Genomic DNA, 16,288 nt, shown 5'->3' with positions numbered 1-16,288 from the left:
GCTTGTTTTTATTTTTGAGATGTGATTGGCTCCCTGTAATATTTACAGGGATTTTTTATTGGCTGTTGGGATTGCTTTGCTTTGGTTTGGCTCTTACGACACTCAATCAAAATGCGCCAAACGTGTAGACCTCATACGCTGTTGTCGGCGTTATTGAGCGTACAAAATATAGTTTTTTCTTGTTCCAAACCTTGGCTCTCAGCTGTTGACCTAACTGAAGGTCAAGAAGACCGAAGACATAATAGGAATGAAATACTAAGTATCTACTTAAACTAAAAGTTTCTAACCCGAACCGCAGTTTTACGCAAGCAGTGAGCCTTAGGCACTCTCTCTAAGAGGATTGATTTAATATAAAAAAAAATGTCCTTCCACAATTAGCTTTTGGCTCTGTTGACGCTGTTCACAAAAATAAATGTTCAGATAATTGCATTGTCCTCAGCTTTCAGCTAACGAGGTAACCTACATAGTAACTATGGCTTAAACTATTAAATTCATAACTTCTGATTTTTGATATGCTGTCTTCATTCCTTGCCTTTTTCTCTCGTAGTTTTTTGAAGAAGAAGGAGAGCAGCCGGTATAATATTTTATAATGAACTTATGCATTTAGTAATTTCAATTTAATCCGATAAAAATATAACTTAGTTAACGATTTTTGCCGCTGTATCTTTTGTCTGTAAAAAAAACCGATTTTCTAACTTGTATTTAAGTTCCGGTTAAGTTATCAGAAAATGAAGAGAAAACTGATTCGCTAAACGGAAACCTCATGATACTAAGTGCTACATGTAAAGTTTATTCTTTATTTTCTGTCATTCGGGGTCACAGCAAAGTTTCGAATCGCTAGCCCACTTACTTCAGAAACTTACGATATCTCAAATCCTTAAAGTGCTACTGAAACGTAATTTTCATATCCGAGATTTTTGCAATATAATAGAGTTTGAACGTTATTTGCAAACGCTATGTACTTTTTTTGGGCCAACGCATAGCGGAAAGTACATTTTTAACAATTCGAAGTTGACCGGCTGAGATCAAAATTGGCGGCCATCTTGGCGCGGCCAAAACAGCCCTGTGACGTCACTGGTTGTGTACTTCTGTGAAAGAAGGGTAAAAGCATGGACTGTGGCTTGCATGTTGGGAAGCTGAAAAAGAGGATTTCGGGCAAAATGCCATCCTCGTTTTCTTCATCGGCGGCCATATCGGCATCTTGGCTATCTGCGAGAGGTTCGCCTGGATGGGGAGCAAAATTCCCGACTGACACCGACAACGAATCTCTACCAGTCTATTTAGTTAATCGGCAACTGACGAGATCCACAAGATTAGGATCGAAACCGCAGTCTTGCCTGACCATATACAGAAAATGTCGAAAGACATTTTCACGGCAGATGGGCTACTAAACGCCCCGGACCAAAGCAATGCCATTCAGAGAATGAAGAAAAAATGGAAGCCTCATACGACACCGCCACTGAAGATGATCTACTCGGCAAGTCTGAGGATAACGAACTAATCCCTCTGTACAAAATGCCTAGCAGAACATGCCCAGAATCCCTACAGTATAGGGCGAGGGCCAAAATAAGAGCAGACGAGGATTTCAAAAATGAGATAAAGCAAATCCTTAACAACGCGGAGCAAGAAACAGTAAAGGCGATCATGTGCTTCCATGAAAGTGAAATCGGTCGTTTTAATACCGAAATAAAGAAAAGAAAACGAGCCAAAACGGCTGGAACACTGAACACTAAGAGCTGTAGAACGATCCAATCAGCGCGCGTGGCGCAAGCTGAAAGCAATCAAGACAACTTAACGATCGAGACAGTAAAAAAAAAATAGCTGTACATCTACAAAGGCGAACGATTCGAAAAAGACGCAATCCCTGATGTGCGTACTCAGTGCTACACAAAATGCAAATTCTCATGAAAAACTGGCATTTAATAGAAACACAACCACTACTGAGCAAACTATACAAAAATCCGCCGCTCGTATCTTACAAAAGAGGGCGGTCGCTCAAAGACATACTCGTGAGGGCTAAACTTTGAATAGGCTACTCTAAACACATGCTGGGGAGTCGTGTAGGCCTGTCAACCCCATTTTACGGCACCTTCTTCCTCTTCGCTACTGGAGACAACTTCGCTTCGTTCAGAAGAAGATTCACTTGACGAAACTTCAATATCTGCCATCTCCTTCGCCCACGAATACAAACAAACAGTGAGTGAAATAAACCTCGCTATCGGAGTGAACACAACCAGTGACGTCATCAATCCATTTCGCTCAGTACCAGAGCCCGGACATGGTTTTGTGTAAAAATTTTTGATTTGAACGGTTAAAAAAGATATCTTTCGCCTCATTTTGGCCAAAGCAAATTATCTCATGATGATCACCATATTCAAAACTACAGGTTAGAGCAAAAATTTCAGATACGAAAATTTCGTTTCAGTAGCACTTTATTGCTTTGACTGCCGCAGAAATTTATTTTTGTTGTAGTTTTCGAGTTGTTTTCATTTTAAACCCGAACAGGTTTAATCGATACAAGTTTGCTCTCAAGGGAACGATCAAATACTGTTTATAAAACGATTGAAAATTACTTTCCTTTGATATTTTACACCTTTCTCTTTTATCTTTTTTCACATCAATTTCGTTTTAAATTTTGAAAAAGGGGTACACCCTTCAGGTTTATATTTGACAATCAGCCGATAAAAATAAATATTCAATAAACTACGAGTAATTTTATATTTCGCGTAGGCGGAAGCGTTCGCGGCCGATTTAAAATATTTTATGTTTATAAACCTTAACAAACCTTTTCTCAATTTTTTTCCTTAAAAAAAAAATAATAATAACAAAATCTTATTCATTGGAACCCCTAGGTGTCTGAAATCTTAAACACGTAAAATATCGGAAAGCGGAGGTTGATGTTGCAGTTGGTTTTATTTCCTTAACAGCTTATTGGCAAAAAGAATGAACAAAAAATAAAGCCACCTGAAAGCTATGTAACTAATCAGTTCTCAAAAGCTTATTTTTTGTTGTTCTAAATTTAACAAAGACTTGCCAAAAATTGGCGACCGAAGAACAGAATGCGACAACTTTTCTATAGTTAGAAGGTGCAGGTTTCCAAAGTGTTATGATTAGATTAACATAATAACCCTGAAAAAAAAAACCTTTTTTGTTATTTTAATTTATGTCCACTTTGATCAAGGACAGTAGAAAATAAATGGTGACGCCTGAATAAAAACTATTCATATTTAAGTCAAAGGGGCGAATGTGGCGAAATTTCTGTCGTGTTCAAGAGCTAGTTGTCGCTCCAAAATTTCTCAGAAACAAGCCCAAGTTAATTTTGACGACAACTGGATACGAGAAAATGCATCAAAACAACTTGGTACTCGTTAAGGATTTTTAATTCTTCATTTTATTCCACGGCTGATTCAGGAAAATTACTTCAAGAAACTTACACCGTGAACTGCAAAATTTGATCAACTTGGACAAAATAACTTTCAAACATCTTAATCTTTGAGCAGTTTCTCAAAGCTTTTCTTATCTGATTTTGGATTTTGATCATTTGGCTCAAGACTGTTATTTATTTTTTATAGTTTTATTTGTGCATAGCACCACCAAGATAAACGGCTTTCCATTACGAATTGAAACGTTGAGATAAACTTTCTCCAAGTTCGCCTCGACTGTTTTCCTAAAATTCCGATCAGTGATTTTTCTAGAGAGACGTACTCAGTTTTTATCATTATTAACGAGTCTTTTTTAAAGTGTTTTAGTTTAAGGGAATTAGGATAAAGCCAGATTTTTTTTTACAATCGTCCATGATTTCCTTCCTTTGACAGGCGCAGCTGGAAAAAATGGTGACTAAACTGAAAGTAGAAAAGGCTCAAGTGGAGTCTTGTTTAAGAGAAGAAGAGGCAAAGTGCGGCATGCTGTTAAGAGAAGTGAAGGATGCAAACGAGGTGAGGAAAAAAATTTTTGCCTCAGGTATGTTCTGCCATGTTGTGACGTAATCAAACCATTCCCTCTGCTTGGCTACCACGCCAAAAAAATTTAAAATTCCTTCGTAAATCTCCGAGTGACTGACGCCTAAAATTTTATTGTTCGAAATTTTTGTCAATTGATAACGTGAATCGACGGCAGGAAACAAGTATAAGTTTGCACGGCTTTTAGTGTGGATTTGTGCAGTATAAAGCTCTCCTATGGTATCAGAGGGGTAAAATTAAGTATTGACATCACTTGTGTTTTCAGACGTTGTAGAAATTCCAATTTCTACAACTTCTGACAACACGTGTGAAATTCATTCTTAATTTTACTCGACCCCATGCAATTACCTATACTAATAATACTGACGACCAAAATTTTTTAACATCTTTGTTTTGAAAGATAAAGCGAAGCAACGAGCGAATTTAAAGCGTTTACTCTGGTCACAGATGAAGTATTAGTTCTCGTCAAAAGTGAAAAAACCAAATTGTAAAGTGGTGAGCATATAGAAAATGCTCATTTAGAGCTAATTATGACAAATTTTTTTTCAGGTCTGATTTTCGCTATTGCGTAAATAGCACTCTCTACTGCGAGGATCGTGCATCATACGAACAAATTTTAAACAAGTTATGCCAAATAGACACATAGCTTTTTAAAGGCTGATAGTTTCGAAAGAAACTGTTTTTGGCTGCGTTGGTGGGAGTAACAAAATAATTTGGATATATCAACAAAGTTGAAATGGTAAATTGGCCACCGTAACGATTACAAAAGCTGACGTTTCGAACGTTAGCCCTTCGTCGGAGCTTTTTATGCTAGCTTTTAAGCAATCTGATATTTTTTTTCAAATTTCTTTTCTGAATTTTTAGTTTTTCGATTTTTTTTTTATCGCGAAAGAAGGATCTTTATACTACAAGAGCGTAGTTCTGTACTTTGATTGGCGAGTGTATCGTTTCCGTATTTAGATATTCCATTAATATTCCAATGAGGTTTTCTCTTCATTTTGTAAATGTAAACATTTCAGTGTGATCATATCGTCCTCGTATGACGTCACTCTATTCAAACTGTTGTGCTTTCCGCCATCTTGGCGTAGAGAATATCTTATTTCGCAGTGACTTTTGTGTGTGATATTTCAGTTATCAAAAATCTTTGTTTAGAATCGGTTTTTACTAGCGTCGAAATAAGAAATCCGCTCAAAGATTCAATTTTACCTCGTTTTATAAAACCGAAAAGTACAGCCGAAGAGCGAATGCAGCGTTAGATTCGCTGTCTATGGTGAGATCAATTTTATTTTGAGTATTGCATCAATCGTGTTTTGATTTACTTTAATGTACGTTTCCTCATTCGTCTCGTGTTGTAAATTTGATCTTAATTTATTAATGGTGAAAATCAGTTTTCGTATCTTGCGGTTTCGAAAGTCATTGTATTTAAGTATTAATTATACATATTAATCGCGTCGTGTGCTATTTCAACCAATCATTAACATTTATCTCGCTTATTAAAAACGCATGACCTCTCACTTTCGCCAGACGCTAATCTCACAAATACTTTAAGACGCGAGAAGGATTTTAACCATTAAAGAAAATAATGCTTCATCTGTTTAGTGTGAGCATTATTCAGCATTTCATCAGTTTAATTCAGAGCAAAAATTGAGAGCTCTAAATGTCGGGGAAGACCGAAAACGCTGGAAAAATCCCTGCGAAATATGACGACAATCTGGTGTTGTTCCTTTGTCGTGGTTCGGAGCGGAAGAAAGTTAGTTTTCGAACGCGTGACGCCGTTCCCAAGTTTAAATTCAAGGTGCTGTATGCTGCTTTGTCAGTGTTGATTTGATTTTTGTTTCTCATTAAGAGAGTGACACAAATTACATGTATTTATTTTAGAGCTTGTTAAAGTGAGAAGAAAAGAGAACTGAATTCCAATTCGTACAGAAAACAGTGAACGAAAAGCCACTTAGGATTTTCTTTTCGTTCATAATTTCGTTCCGTCAGCCGGTCGGTCGTTGTTCGGTCGGTCGCTTTTCGGTCGGTCGTGTTCGGCTCTCGTTCATTCGTCCATATCTTCTTTGTTTGCTCTATGTTTCCATATCTTCTTTGTTTGCTCTTCACTTTGTCCATTTGTTTTGTAGTTCGTTTATGAGTACGCAGATCTGTGTATTCGACCATTTATTTCTATTTTCTTCCCAATAACAGGCACGACAGAGCTTGGAGAAACTGTTGTCCAATGTAAAAGGAGACTCTGTTGAGCTTGAAAACAAATTACAGGTAAGATAAAGTTTGTTCTTATCTGTTTTAACGAACAATAAAAATCGCAAGTGCAATGGAACTGCATGTGTTTCGCAAGCTTGTCGTTGATTAAGCTTCGTTTCTGCTGCGCATTCGGTAGTGAACCTCTGGCACACAAGAGCAGACAAGATAGTCACCAATAGGAAGTAACTGTCTCGTAAGATTTGAAGGAGGCACTTTTGCAGCATTCAAAGTTGCATTCAACGTGAAGGACTGCGAAATACTTGATTAGAAAGCTAGAAGAAGTCATAAGAGGCAATAGCAAACCAAGAAAGAACAAGCATGGCTAAGTGTTGAGAAGATTGCAGTGGATTGCAAATAGTGAATGTAACTTCCCTCTTTAACCTTCTGAAAAATAGTTACCAGCATTAGGTTACAGACTTAACTACTTTTTAATGTTTATTTACCAGTCTGAGACGCTCTCGCGAACCCAGCATGAGAGAGAGGCCGAAGAGCACAGGGAACTGTGGGAATCGGAAGTGAGATCAAGAACAAAGCTCGGAGCGAAGGTAGAACGCTCATGTGTAACAAAAACAGTAGAAACTGGTGATAAATCGGGTGTACAAGTCCGCTAACTTGAAATGTTTAATGCTTTAGATCGCAGAGATGGAAAAGCGGTTGGATGAAGCTCGGGTGGAGATCGAAGAGGTGAGGATGTGGACAGATTTAAAAATCTGGTAATTTTATGATGCTCTGTAAACGACTTCTCTTTGCTTTTAATGCAGGAAAAACGTAGAACGCGTAAAGCTCTGGAAGCGAAAAAGGTTCTTGAAGCTAAGCTAGAAGCCAGTGACCAAAGGTTAGGCTACAGTCGATGGTTTGAACCCGAGGGTAACATTGAATCATCTGGTCTGATCGTACGGGTAAGCGTAGTTCTGAGAAGGACTGTTGTCGGTGGCTGACGTTTTGACGCTCTAAACTGCGATTCTGCGCAATGTCTAACCTACAGTGCTAACTATTTGCAACGACTGACCCTTGAGTTGGAAAAAAAGAGGCGTCGACAACTACCAGACAAAGGACTTATTTACCACATTTACGCCACAAAAGAACCGAAGAATAACGATTTAACATTACCGACGGACCGAAACTGACCGATCAGGACCGACTATTACAGCCAATGACATCACGGCTAAACTGACCGATAAGTTCACACGACCCTGACTAAAAACAATCGACTGACAGCAACTATTCACATGACTCTGATGATGACTTTCGCTCAGGTTGTCGAAACGTCAGTCACCACTTCCAACAACAGTCCCTTTCAGGACTACACTCACCCGGGCAAACAGACTACACGATCAAATGAAATTTTGAACCTTTTACTCTTGACTCGTGTCGCATTATCATTTTAAATGACTGACATTACCTTGCATCCCAGTTCAGCTTTTTTTTTTTTCTTTTTTACAGAACATCTCAGCATCAAAGAGAAGTCGTTGCTCTTAAAACACAGCTTAAGGCTTACAAACGACGTTTCAAAGTGAGGCATATAAGCTTGATCACATTTTTTAACTCTCTCTCATTTTGTTATACATTGCTTTAGCGAATTTGGTGTTTGACAGTTACTTCTTAATCTTTTAAAAGGAATACGAATCTTCGGAGAGCCGGATACCAGCTCTTCGAGTTGAATTTGACAAGGAGCGATCTGCCATGGAGTCGCATATTACTTCATTACGAAGACAGGTTTGTTTCTTGGTTATTTTTAGGACTAGTTTTCACCAACGACAGAGTCGAAATCGGAGTGGTTGTTTTAGTCATAAGAGCGCTTCTGTCACAGTGCAAATCGAAACAGGGGGCGGTTTTTGTGAAAAGTTATGGTTTGTTTACTTGTGATCTCCAGAGAAGGTGAGCCTTTCTTCGCGATGTGATTGGTCTAGAAAACTCGCGCGACTCTCTCTAAACCAATTAGATTCAAAATAAAAACCAATTGCAAATTGAGCATTCGCGTTTTCGCGCGCTTCAGAGAGTATTTTGTGCTCTAGAGATAGTTATGATAACGACTTAAAGGAACAAGTATTTAATATCGATTTCCCTTTTATAATCTGATAATTTTCAGGGTTCGTGATATTCCTTAAACTCCTTGAAAACTACTTGAATATATTTTGCAAATTTAAGGGTGCTTGAAAACTTAAAAATAAGAAATTTTAAAAAAAATCCTTAAAAACTCCGTGAATTTTTTACTGAAATACGCATTGAATGTGAAAAAATATATTTTTTTTTTGTGTTTGGTAGTTGGATAATCTGGGCGAGAGGCTTCACCAAGAATCGGAGAATCGCTCACGAGCTGAGTTGACTTGCAAACAACAGCAACAAGGTAAACATAGGCTATGTTAACAAAGGGTTAGCATGCTGTGCTCTTATTTGCTTCGGCCTAAAGAAATCGGGGCAGGCTCTCGAAGGTCGGCAAGTCAAGTTTGATTTATGAGTCGTCCAAGGTTGAGGGGTCTGGGTTCGAGATCTGGCTGGCTCGATGTCTTGTGTGTAGCCCCCCACCACCACCACCACCACCACCACCCCCCCCACCACCACCACCACCACCCCCACCACCACCACCACCACCACCCCCCCCACCACCACCCCCCCCCCACCACCACCACCACCACCCCCCCCCCACCACCACCACCACCACCCCCCCACCACCACCACCACCCCCCCACCACCACCACCACCACCCCCCCACCACCACCACCACCACCCCCCCACCACCACCACCACCCCCCCCCACCACCACCACCACCACCCCCCCCACCACCACCACCACCACCACCACCACCACCACCACCACCACCACCACCACCACCACCACCACCACCACCACCCCCACCACCACCACCACCACCACCACCACCACCCCCACCCAGGAGGCCAGGGGGGTGGGGTAACCAGCATTAAGGGGTGAGTAGTAATACTCCTAGTCTTGGCATGCTGCAAAAAAACGGGATAAGTTCCGGGTTTTTTTATCAGTCCAGAGACGTAGTTTGTCCGTCAATGAAGCTTAAAAGTCGCGTTAAAGTGTATATGACACAGTTTGTTTTTCCGCTGATTCTGGTCGTTGATAATGTTAGAAAAACGACTGTAAAGTTTTTAGATCTTGAGAATATTTTGAAACCCCTTTTTTTCGTTCAAAATGCGCGCTACTTTCATGTTGAAATTCTCCCAGAGTTCGCGCGGCGAAAATATCACATGATATACGACGGTGACGTCACTGTGTTTGATAAACAAACCATCTTCGCTTTCATCCATACTTTCTGAAGAACCCAAAGTCTCACTACTTTCCGAATCGCTAGACATCACCAAATTAAACAGTGCGGATCGAAAATTAGCGTTCGAATCGCACATTCGAAGCCCAGTGTAAGAGAAATTAGGAGGCGCCTGCGCGCGACAGTAATGTTATCAAACATTGTGACGTGACAAGCACAATTATCGCCCCCAGTTTCCCGGGACACTTTTATATGGAAATTGGCGGTAGTTCGGCCGCAAAAAATCATCCAAATTATTTTTTTCGCATTATCGAAACATTTTTCATTTATTACATATATCAAGAAAGGAAAATACTTAAAAAAAATTGTGTCATATACACTTTAATGCCTCTTAGCGTTCAATCGACTGACGTTTAAAAATTTAAAAAAAAATTAAATTTTTGTTTTTTTTTTTTTATTGTTTTAACAGAACTATCAGCATCAAAAGCTCAGGAAAAGGTGACTTTTAGAATAATTACGATTCTCGAGTGTTGTTACTACCTGAGGATGAGTTGTCTTGTAACTAAATAACAAATATCATTTAAAGAAGACTTTGTCCCGAATGGAAGTTCTTTTGATTAAACTTTTGTTTCGATTAATCTTAAGAGTGTTTTTTTCATAAGCCGTTTTTTGAGTGCTTTGTGTCTTTGTGTTGAATTTAGCGTCTTCTCTTTGACCAAGAACGTCTACAACTGACCAATAGACAACTTGAGGAGGAAGTTGGAAGGTTAAAGGTGAGATTTTTTTGATATCATAGGTTTTGAGTGGCAAAATTTTTTATTCATTGTCAAGGTGAGTGATGTGTTGATGCGTCTTTGTTTTTTTGGTCATCATAGGCGTTCTATGAAAGTAATTTTGTGGAGAAAGGCCAGCTGGAGGCATACAAGCAGGAGCTAGAGGCTAAGGTTACTTTAATTTGTCTTGTATTCTATCCTAAACATAAATATAGAGAGGGCAGTTTTTACATTTTTAACCAATAAAATCATGTAAAACTGAAATTAATCTCGACTTCGCCACCGGCGTTTTGCCGCACTTGGAGCGGTTTACTTATCTTTGCTTTGAATTTTGATTGACTCCTGCGCATATTTGTCTTTTCTCTGATTGGCTGTTGGGGTACTAATTGTTTTAGTTGTAAGATTCTCGTTCGTGTAAGTACCGAAAAAGTCGAAAAATATGGACGCACCTATATGTAATGATTTTGTTATGGTGGCCATAGTTTTTTCTGTTCTTGTGTTAAAACATGAGGTTCTTCTCTTCAACAGTCCCGCTTTGAGTTAAATCGTAAATTAGAGGAAGTCAACGCTCATTTAGAAGAACAGGTGAGGTATTTTTATCAGTGTGTGTGTGTGTGTATGCGTGCGTGCGTGCGTGTGTGTGTGTGTGTGTTGTGTGCATTCCCCTGGGATTGCTTTTGCTTTGCTTTGTGATTGATCCAGAAAGCGTGCGCCGCTCTCAACCAATCAGATGCAAAACTAGCACTAATCGCGAGTTGGTCGCCCGTTTTTTTCCGCCCTTTAGGCGGTTTGGTTGTTTTTAATTTGAGTCCTCATCGGCTCTCCCAGGTATTTTCCTTTACGACACTCAATCGAGACCGTTGATGAAACTGCTGAAATCAATAAATATATGGCGCCCTTTTTGAGTGGTTGTATGAATTTTTTGTTGCATTTTATTTGTAGTAGTTGGAGATAAGTCTACTTTCACTTTGTCCTCACTTGTTGTGGATCGGTTTTGTTATCAACAGTAATTTTTTAACCTCCTTGTTTATGTTTTCTCGTAGGCTGCTGCAAGGGAGAAACTTGACAAACTGCGCGAAGCAAACGAACTGAAGACAAGGAAAGAGCTGGAGATGACTATAACAGACTTAAAGGTTAGTGTTATTCCGTCGCAAAGCGAGCAAAAAAAAAACCCCAAAAGTAAAACTGTCAATGATCATAAAAGTGGAAAAAAAAGCAGTCACCAGTCCCAAGCGCGGGAAAAGAAAACAGTCGCTAACCGCAAGGGGTAGAAAAATCAGTCACCAATAGAGAGGCCGAGAAAATTAGCTGCCAATCCTTAAGGCCTGGCTAAACTAGGAAACTTTATTGCGGAAACATTGCTGCGGAGGCAAATGTTTCTCAGTTTAGCCGCGCGGGAAACATATGTTGCGGAAACAAATTTTCCTGCTCGGAAACAAAAATTGTTTTTGCCTGCAGACGAAAACAGTTTTGTTTCCCGGACACAAAAATTGTTTTTGCCTGCAGACAAAAACATTTTTGTTTCCCGGACACAAATTTTGCGTCCGAAACATATGTTTCCCAGTTTAGCCACGATGAAAACAATGAGATACAATGAATATATGAACTTCATATATTTCGAACTTCGGTATTAGATATGTATGATGTACGATCCTCGCAGTAGATAGCGCTATTTATGCAATAGCGAAAATCAGACCTGAAAAAATCAGGCCTGTACGGGACTCGAACCATTGACCTCTGCGATACTAGTGCAGCGCTCTACCAATTGAGCTAACGAGCCAACTGGGAGCAGGCCGTTAAGTTGATTCGTAATAAACCCGTGAAAGTGATAAATGAGATACAATGAATATATGAAGTTCATATATTTTGAACTGCGGTATTAGATACGTATGATGTACGATCCTCGCAGTAGATAGCGCTATTTATGCAATAGCGAAAATCAGACCTGAAGAAAATCAGGCCTGTACGGGACTCGAACCACTGACCTCTGCGATACTAGTGCAGCGCTCTACCAATTGAGCTAACAAGCCAACTGGGAGCAGGCCGTTAAGTTGATTCGTAATAAACCCGTGAAAGTGATAAATGAGATACAATGAATATATGAAGTTCATATATTTTGAACTGCGGTATTAGATACGTATGATGTACGATCCTCGCAGTAGATAGCGCTATTTATGCAATAGCGAAAATTTTCACGGGTTTATTTCGAATCAACTTAACGGCCTGCTCCCAGGTGGCTTGTTAACTCAATTGGTAGAGCGCTGCACTAATATCGGAGAGGTCCGTGGTTCGAGTCCCGTACAGGCCTGATTTTTTTCAGGTCTGATTTTCGCTATTGCATAAATAGCGCTATCTACTGCGAGGATCGTGCATCATACGTTTCTTTATTATTGTGCAGAATGCCACAAAGGGCTTTGATACAGTGAAAATGTGAACATACTTTGATCCCCAGACTTCCTCGAGGTCAGTTTATTCATACACGCATGCGAAGCTCATTTGTTTTCCGAAACAATGTTTCCTCGTTTAGCCACTGGGGCAGCAAAACATTTTGTTGTTTCCTGCTAATTTAGCCACCCCGGGAAACATAACAGGAAACAATGTTTCCACAACAAAGTTTCCTGTTTAGCCAGGCCCTTGGTGCTGCAAAATCGATCACCAATCGTAAGCGCGGGAAAATCAGTGGCCAGCTGCAGGCGCGCGAATATAAGTCACCAGTCGTAAGCGCTACGAAATCGATCACCAATCGAAAGCGCAGAAAACAATCAGTCAGCATTCGTTTGCGCTCGGATAGCACATTACAAATTACGATAATTGATATTAATAGAATTTTTGCATATCTGTTAGACCGACGTGGCAAGAATGCGAGCCGGATTCCATGAAAGCCAAACGCGGAAAGAAACCCTAGACGCTGAAGCTAAAAGATACAAGGTAATGTTAAATCAGTGACTTCATATCACAGCTATTTTCAACATTCCCTTTAAACTAATGTAACCTTGCTTAACTTATACAACCTTGCAAAACAATTTTGTATGTAATTAGTTGCTGTCTCTGTGTGCCGGTTGGCGTGAAAGACCTAGTGGCCTGGTTGCTAGCACACTGCACTCTGGATCGAGAGGTCTGGGTTCGAACGCTAGTCGGTTTATTATGTGGTGTTTTAAAGCAAGACGGTTAACCGTCATAGTGCCTTACTCCACCCAGGAGGATAAATGGGAACCAGTAAATTTTCAGGGGAATTTGATGAAATGCTGCTGCTATATTTTTCGATGGGCTAGCATCCCATGTAAAATGTTATTGTGAGCTTGAGATTTCTATCGCCTGATGGAGGAATTTCTTTATGTTGTTTGTTTTCCCCTCAGGATCTATACGAGAGTGAATTAAAGTCAAAAGATAGGCTGGCGAGCCGCTTGTACAAAGCAAATGAGAAAATGGCGGAGTCTCAAGCGCTACTCAAGTAAGCGATATGCCATGCTTTCCACTGACTTACCTCATACGTGCGTGAAGTCCAACCTCGGCCAACTAAGGGAAAAGGCCCAGGGAACGAGGTTGCGTGAAGTCCGCTTTGTGCTCGCCTCGCACTTTCCCAGGCTTCCCTAGCTACGCAAAAATTAACGGCCACTTTGTTAGTTGGTTGTGGCAGACAAACTTCTTGTGGTTGACGCACCACACAGGACTCAGTAAAAGCCCCTAATGGAGACAGCTGAATGACCCATGGGCTCCTGCGCTTGCGTATATCTCAAATACGCCTATGAATCCGCAGCTACATTATCTATTGATTAAAGATGTTAAAAGCCTTGATTTCTTTCATGTATTTAACCGTTATTTAGCAAACTCAGAATATCGCCGAGGACCGTTCAGCCACATATCAGTGTTATCGTGCAGTGCCTCCCCCACATTTTAACGTCATCTGTGCACTCTTACAGAACGGACGACCGCAACATGGAATCCATTTGTTAAAAAGGTCATAACGATAGGGCCGATAGTAACTGAACCGTCGCGGTTTTCACGAAGGTGTTACTAATATTCCCAAATGTTTTTTTTTTCCTTTCACAGTCTGGAGAGATCTCGGAGAAATTTCGATGGATTAAAGCGGGACACATCTCCGCATCAGTTTAGCTCGGGTGGCATCTTGAATGGTTCACCCACAACAAGCCCTGATAGAATGTACTCCAAGGTACGCTTCGTCCTGATCACAATAGAAGCGCTTCATCTTATAAACCAACCTCGTTCCCAGGGTCTCTCATCTTTCCGCCCCCTGGAGCGAGTGAGGAGAGACCCACCATAATGTAATCGGCTACTGACACTCCATTCAGGGGGAGTAGCAGCACTTCTTTTCGCTTCATGCTACAGACACCGGGAAAAGCTCCCCTGAATTGTCTACGTGTTGGCGCAAGTGCAGACTTTCTCTGTTTTAACTCCGAGATAAATTTGCTTTTTTAGTCCAAAAATCTGAATTGATACCTAGTAAAATACCGTGTGTTCTTCTGTTCAGGGGGACGGGCAGTTAATGAAGGCTGTGGAGGATGAACTAAACAAAAGTATCAAGCGTCATTTGGAAAGTGGTGAGTAGTTTCCCGATTTTTTACTTTTTCCAATGAGTGATGTCCCGTGATTTCCGGTGTCACGCAACGTTTCCATGATCGCTGGTGATACGCTGTTCCATAATATTAAAACTTTTCTGTCATCTTTCTAGCTCCTTTGACATCAGACCTCGATCTCAAGCCGAGCCTGCTAAGTGATGGGGACAGCGGTTCTTACGGACCGCTGACCGCATCGTCCAAGCAATACATGTCAGTTTTACGGAAGAACTACTTTGTGTAGACTACACACGGTGTGACTTGGAAACTAAATTAACCGTTTTGTGTGTGAAAAGTGGCCTCAAAGGCTTATACTGCTACTAATAACAATTTATGAAATAACGGACCAGTCTTCTTGGTCCATATTTTATACTGCGTCCAAAATATTCTCTTTACAGAAAAGACGTTTAAGATTTCTTTTTAGAGGAAATGCCAATTTATATAAAATTCAGAACAAAATTAAGTTTATCAATATTCTTTGTAGTATTTGTATGTATGTAATATCATATCATATTTGTAATATAGGTCAGTTTGACAGATTGCTTCATTGGCCATCTGTAATATTTATTTCACTTTTTCCATGCAGTCAAACGCTTTAATTGCTACATTTAATTTTGTACGTGTATTCAAAACGACGTTTTTATACGGAATTAAAAGTCTATTTTTCGAAAAAAAAAATTTGTCGCGTTTTCTTGTCTCCATTACAACCTTTAGTGTTTTCACTTGAATCTTGTGCTCAGACCATATTTGTGAGGTCACTGCATGGCCTTAAAAGGTCTGGGTCCAAGACAATCCTATGCCTACTTCTCAGGCCTCTTATATTTCCCTCTGGTCATTCCGTTTTGGTCACGTGATGGAGTGACATCATCGAAATGGATTTTTGGTGAAGGCCGATGAGAGAGCCGTGTGGGAACGAGGCATCAAGTCCTCAATAATAACGGCTTTTATTTCAAATAAAAACTGGCCTTCGGCAGAAGGACCGTTTACGGTGTTGCGTGACGCGTTTCAAATAAAGCACTGAAAAGAAGCAAAAGGACTTTGATAAGTAAGTATTTAATGCTGTTTTTTATACAAAATATTTTAAGATGGTAAGGTTTTTGATGATTTTAGATCTAATTCCACTAATTTACTGGGTGGTGCCGCAGCGCTTTTGGTTCGTATCTCTGCACATCGCATTTAACGTAGAGACCATATATTATTTTTCTCAGCCGCGAAAAAGTTCAAGTCTGGAAATGGTAGGTACTTTCTCTTAATCGGCGGCCATTTTGCATAACTTGCACTTATTGCAAAAAGATATACATCGGCGAAACAGGCAGAAGACTAGGTGACCGATTCCGAGAACACCTTCGAGACGTGGAAAGGAATGACAAGGACACATCGAAACCAGTCGCTAGACATTTTAATTTACCTAATCATTCTAAGCAACATATGGCAATCTGCGGTCTTTCCTTGCACTTACGTAGCACGGAAAGCCGTAAAAATCTTGAACAAAAGCTCTTCTTTCA

General features: G+C 40.1%; 1 protein-coding gene across 4 annotated transcripts in view; it reads left to right on the top strand.

The window, feature by feature from the left end:
- Positions 1 to 15,461, top strand: part of LOC111340889 (uncharacterized) — a 57,134-nt gene extending 41,673 nt beyond the window's left edge. For 3 of the 4 annotated variants that reach the window (XM_088761717.1, XM_088761715.1, XM_088761718.1), the window contains 19 exons: positions 548 to 574; positions 3,816 to 3,935; positions 6,147 to 6,218; positions 6,650 to 6,748; positions 6,837 to 6,887; positions 6,965 to 7,038; positions 7,647 to 7,716; positions 7,821 to 7,919; positions 8,469 to 8,550; positions 9,906 to 9,934; positions 10,138 to 10,209; positions 10,312 to 10,380; positions 10,738 to 10,794; positions 11,253 to 11,342; positions 13,054 to 13,137; positions 13,566 to 13,660; positions 14,260 to 14,380; positions 14,699 to 14,768; positions 14,900 to 15,461. In XM_088761717.1, the coding sequence (XP_088617843.1) occupies positions 548 to 574; positions 3,816 to 3,935; positions 6,147 to 6,218; positions 6,650 to 6,748; positions 6,837 to 6,887; positions 6,965 to 7,038; positions 7,647 to 7,716; positions 7,821 to 7,919; positions 8,469 to 8,550; positions 9,906 to 9,934; positions 10,138 to 10,209; positions 10,312 to 10,380; positions 10,738 to 10,794; positions 11,253 to 11,342; positions 13,054 to 13,137; positions 13,566 to 13,660; positions 14,260 to 14,380; positions 14,699 to 14,768; positions 14,900 to 15,027 (1,509 nt within the window). In that variant the 3' untranslated portion in view covers positions 15,028 to 15,461. The remainder of the gene's footprint in view (positions 1 to 547; positions 575 to 3,815; positions 3,936 to 6,146; positions 6,219 to 6,649; positions 6,749 to 6,836; positions 6,888 to 6,964; positions 7,039 to 7,646; positions 7,717 to 7,820; positions 7,920 to 8,468; positions 8,551 to 9,905; positions 9,935 to 10,137; positions 10,210 to 10,311; positions 10,381 to 10,737; positions 10,795 to 11,252; positions 11,343 to 13,053; positions 13,138 to 13,565; positions 13,661 to 14,259; positions 14,381 to 14,698; positions 14,769 to 14,899) is intronic. The other variant, XM_088761716.1, reaches the window with a different exon arrangement.
- The last annotated feature ends 827 nt before the right edge of the window (positions 15,462 to 16,288 follow it).

The sequence above is a fragment of the Stylophora pistillata genome, chromosome 5, assembly GCF_964205215.1.
Source record: "Stylophora pistillata chromosome 5, jaStyPist1.2, whole genome shotgun sequence".
NCBI classification, from domain to species: domain Eukaryota; kingdom Metazoa; phylum Cnidaria; class Anthozoa; order Scleractinia; family Pocilloporidae; genus Stylophora; species Stylophora pistillata.
Note: the sequence above shows the minus strand (reverse complement) of the source record. Positions and strands in the feature narration are given on the sequence as shown.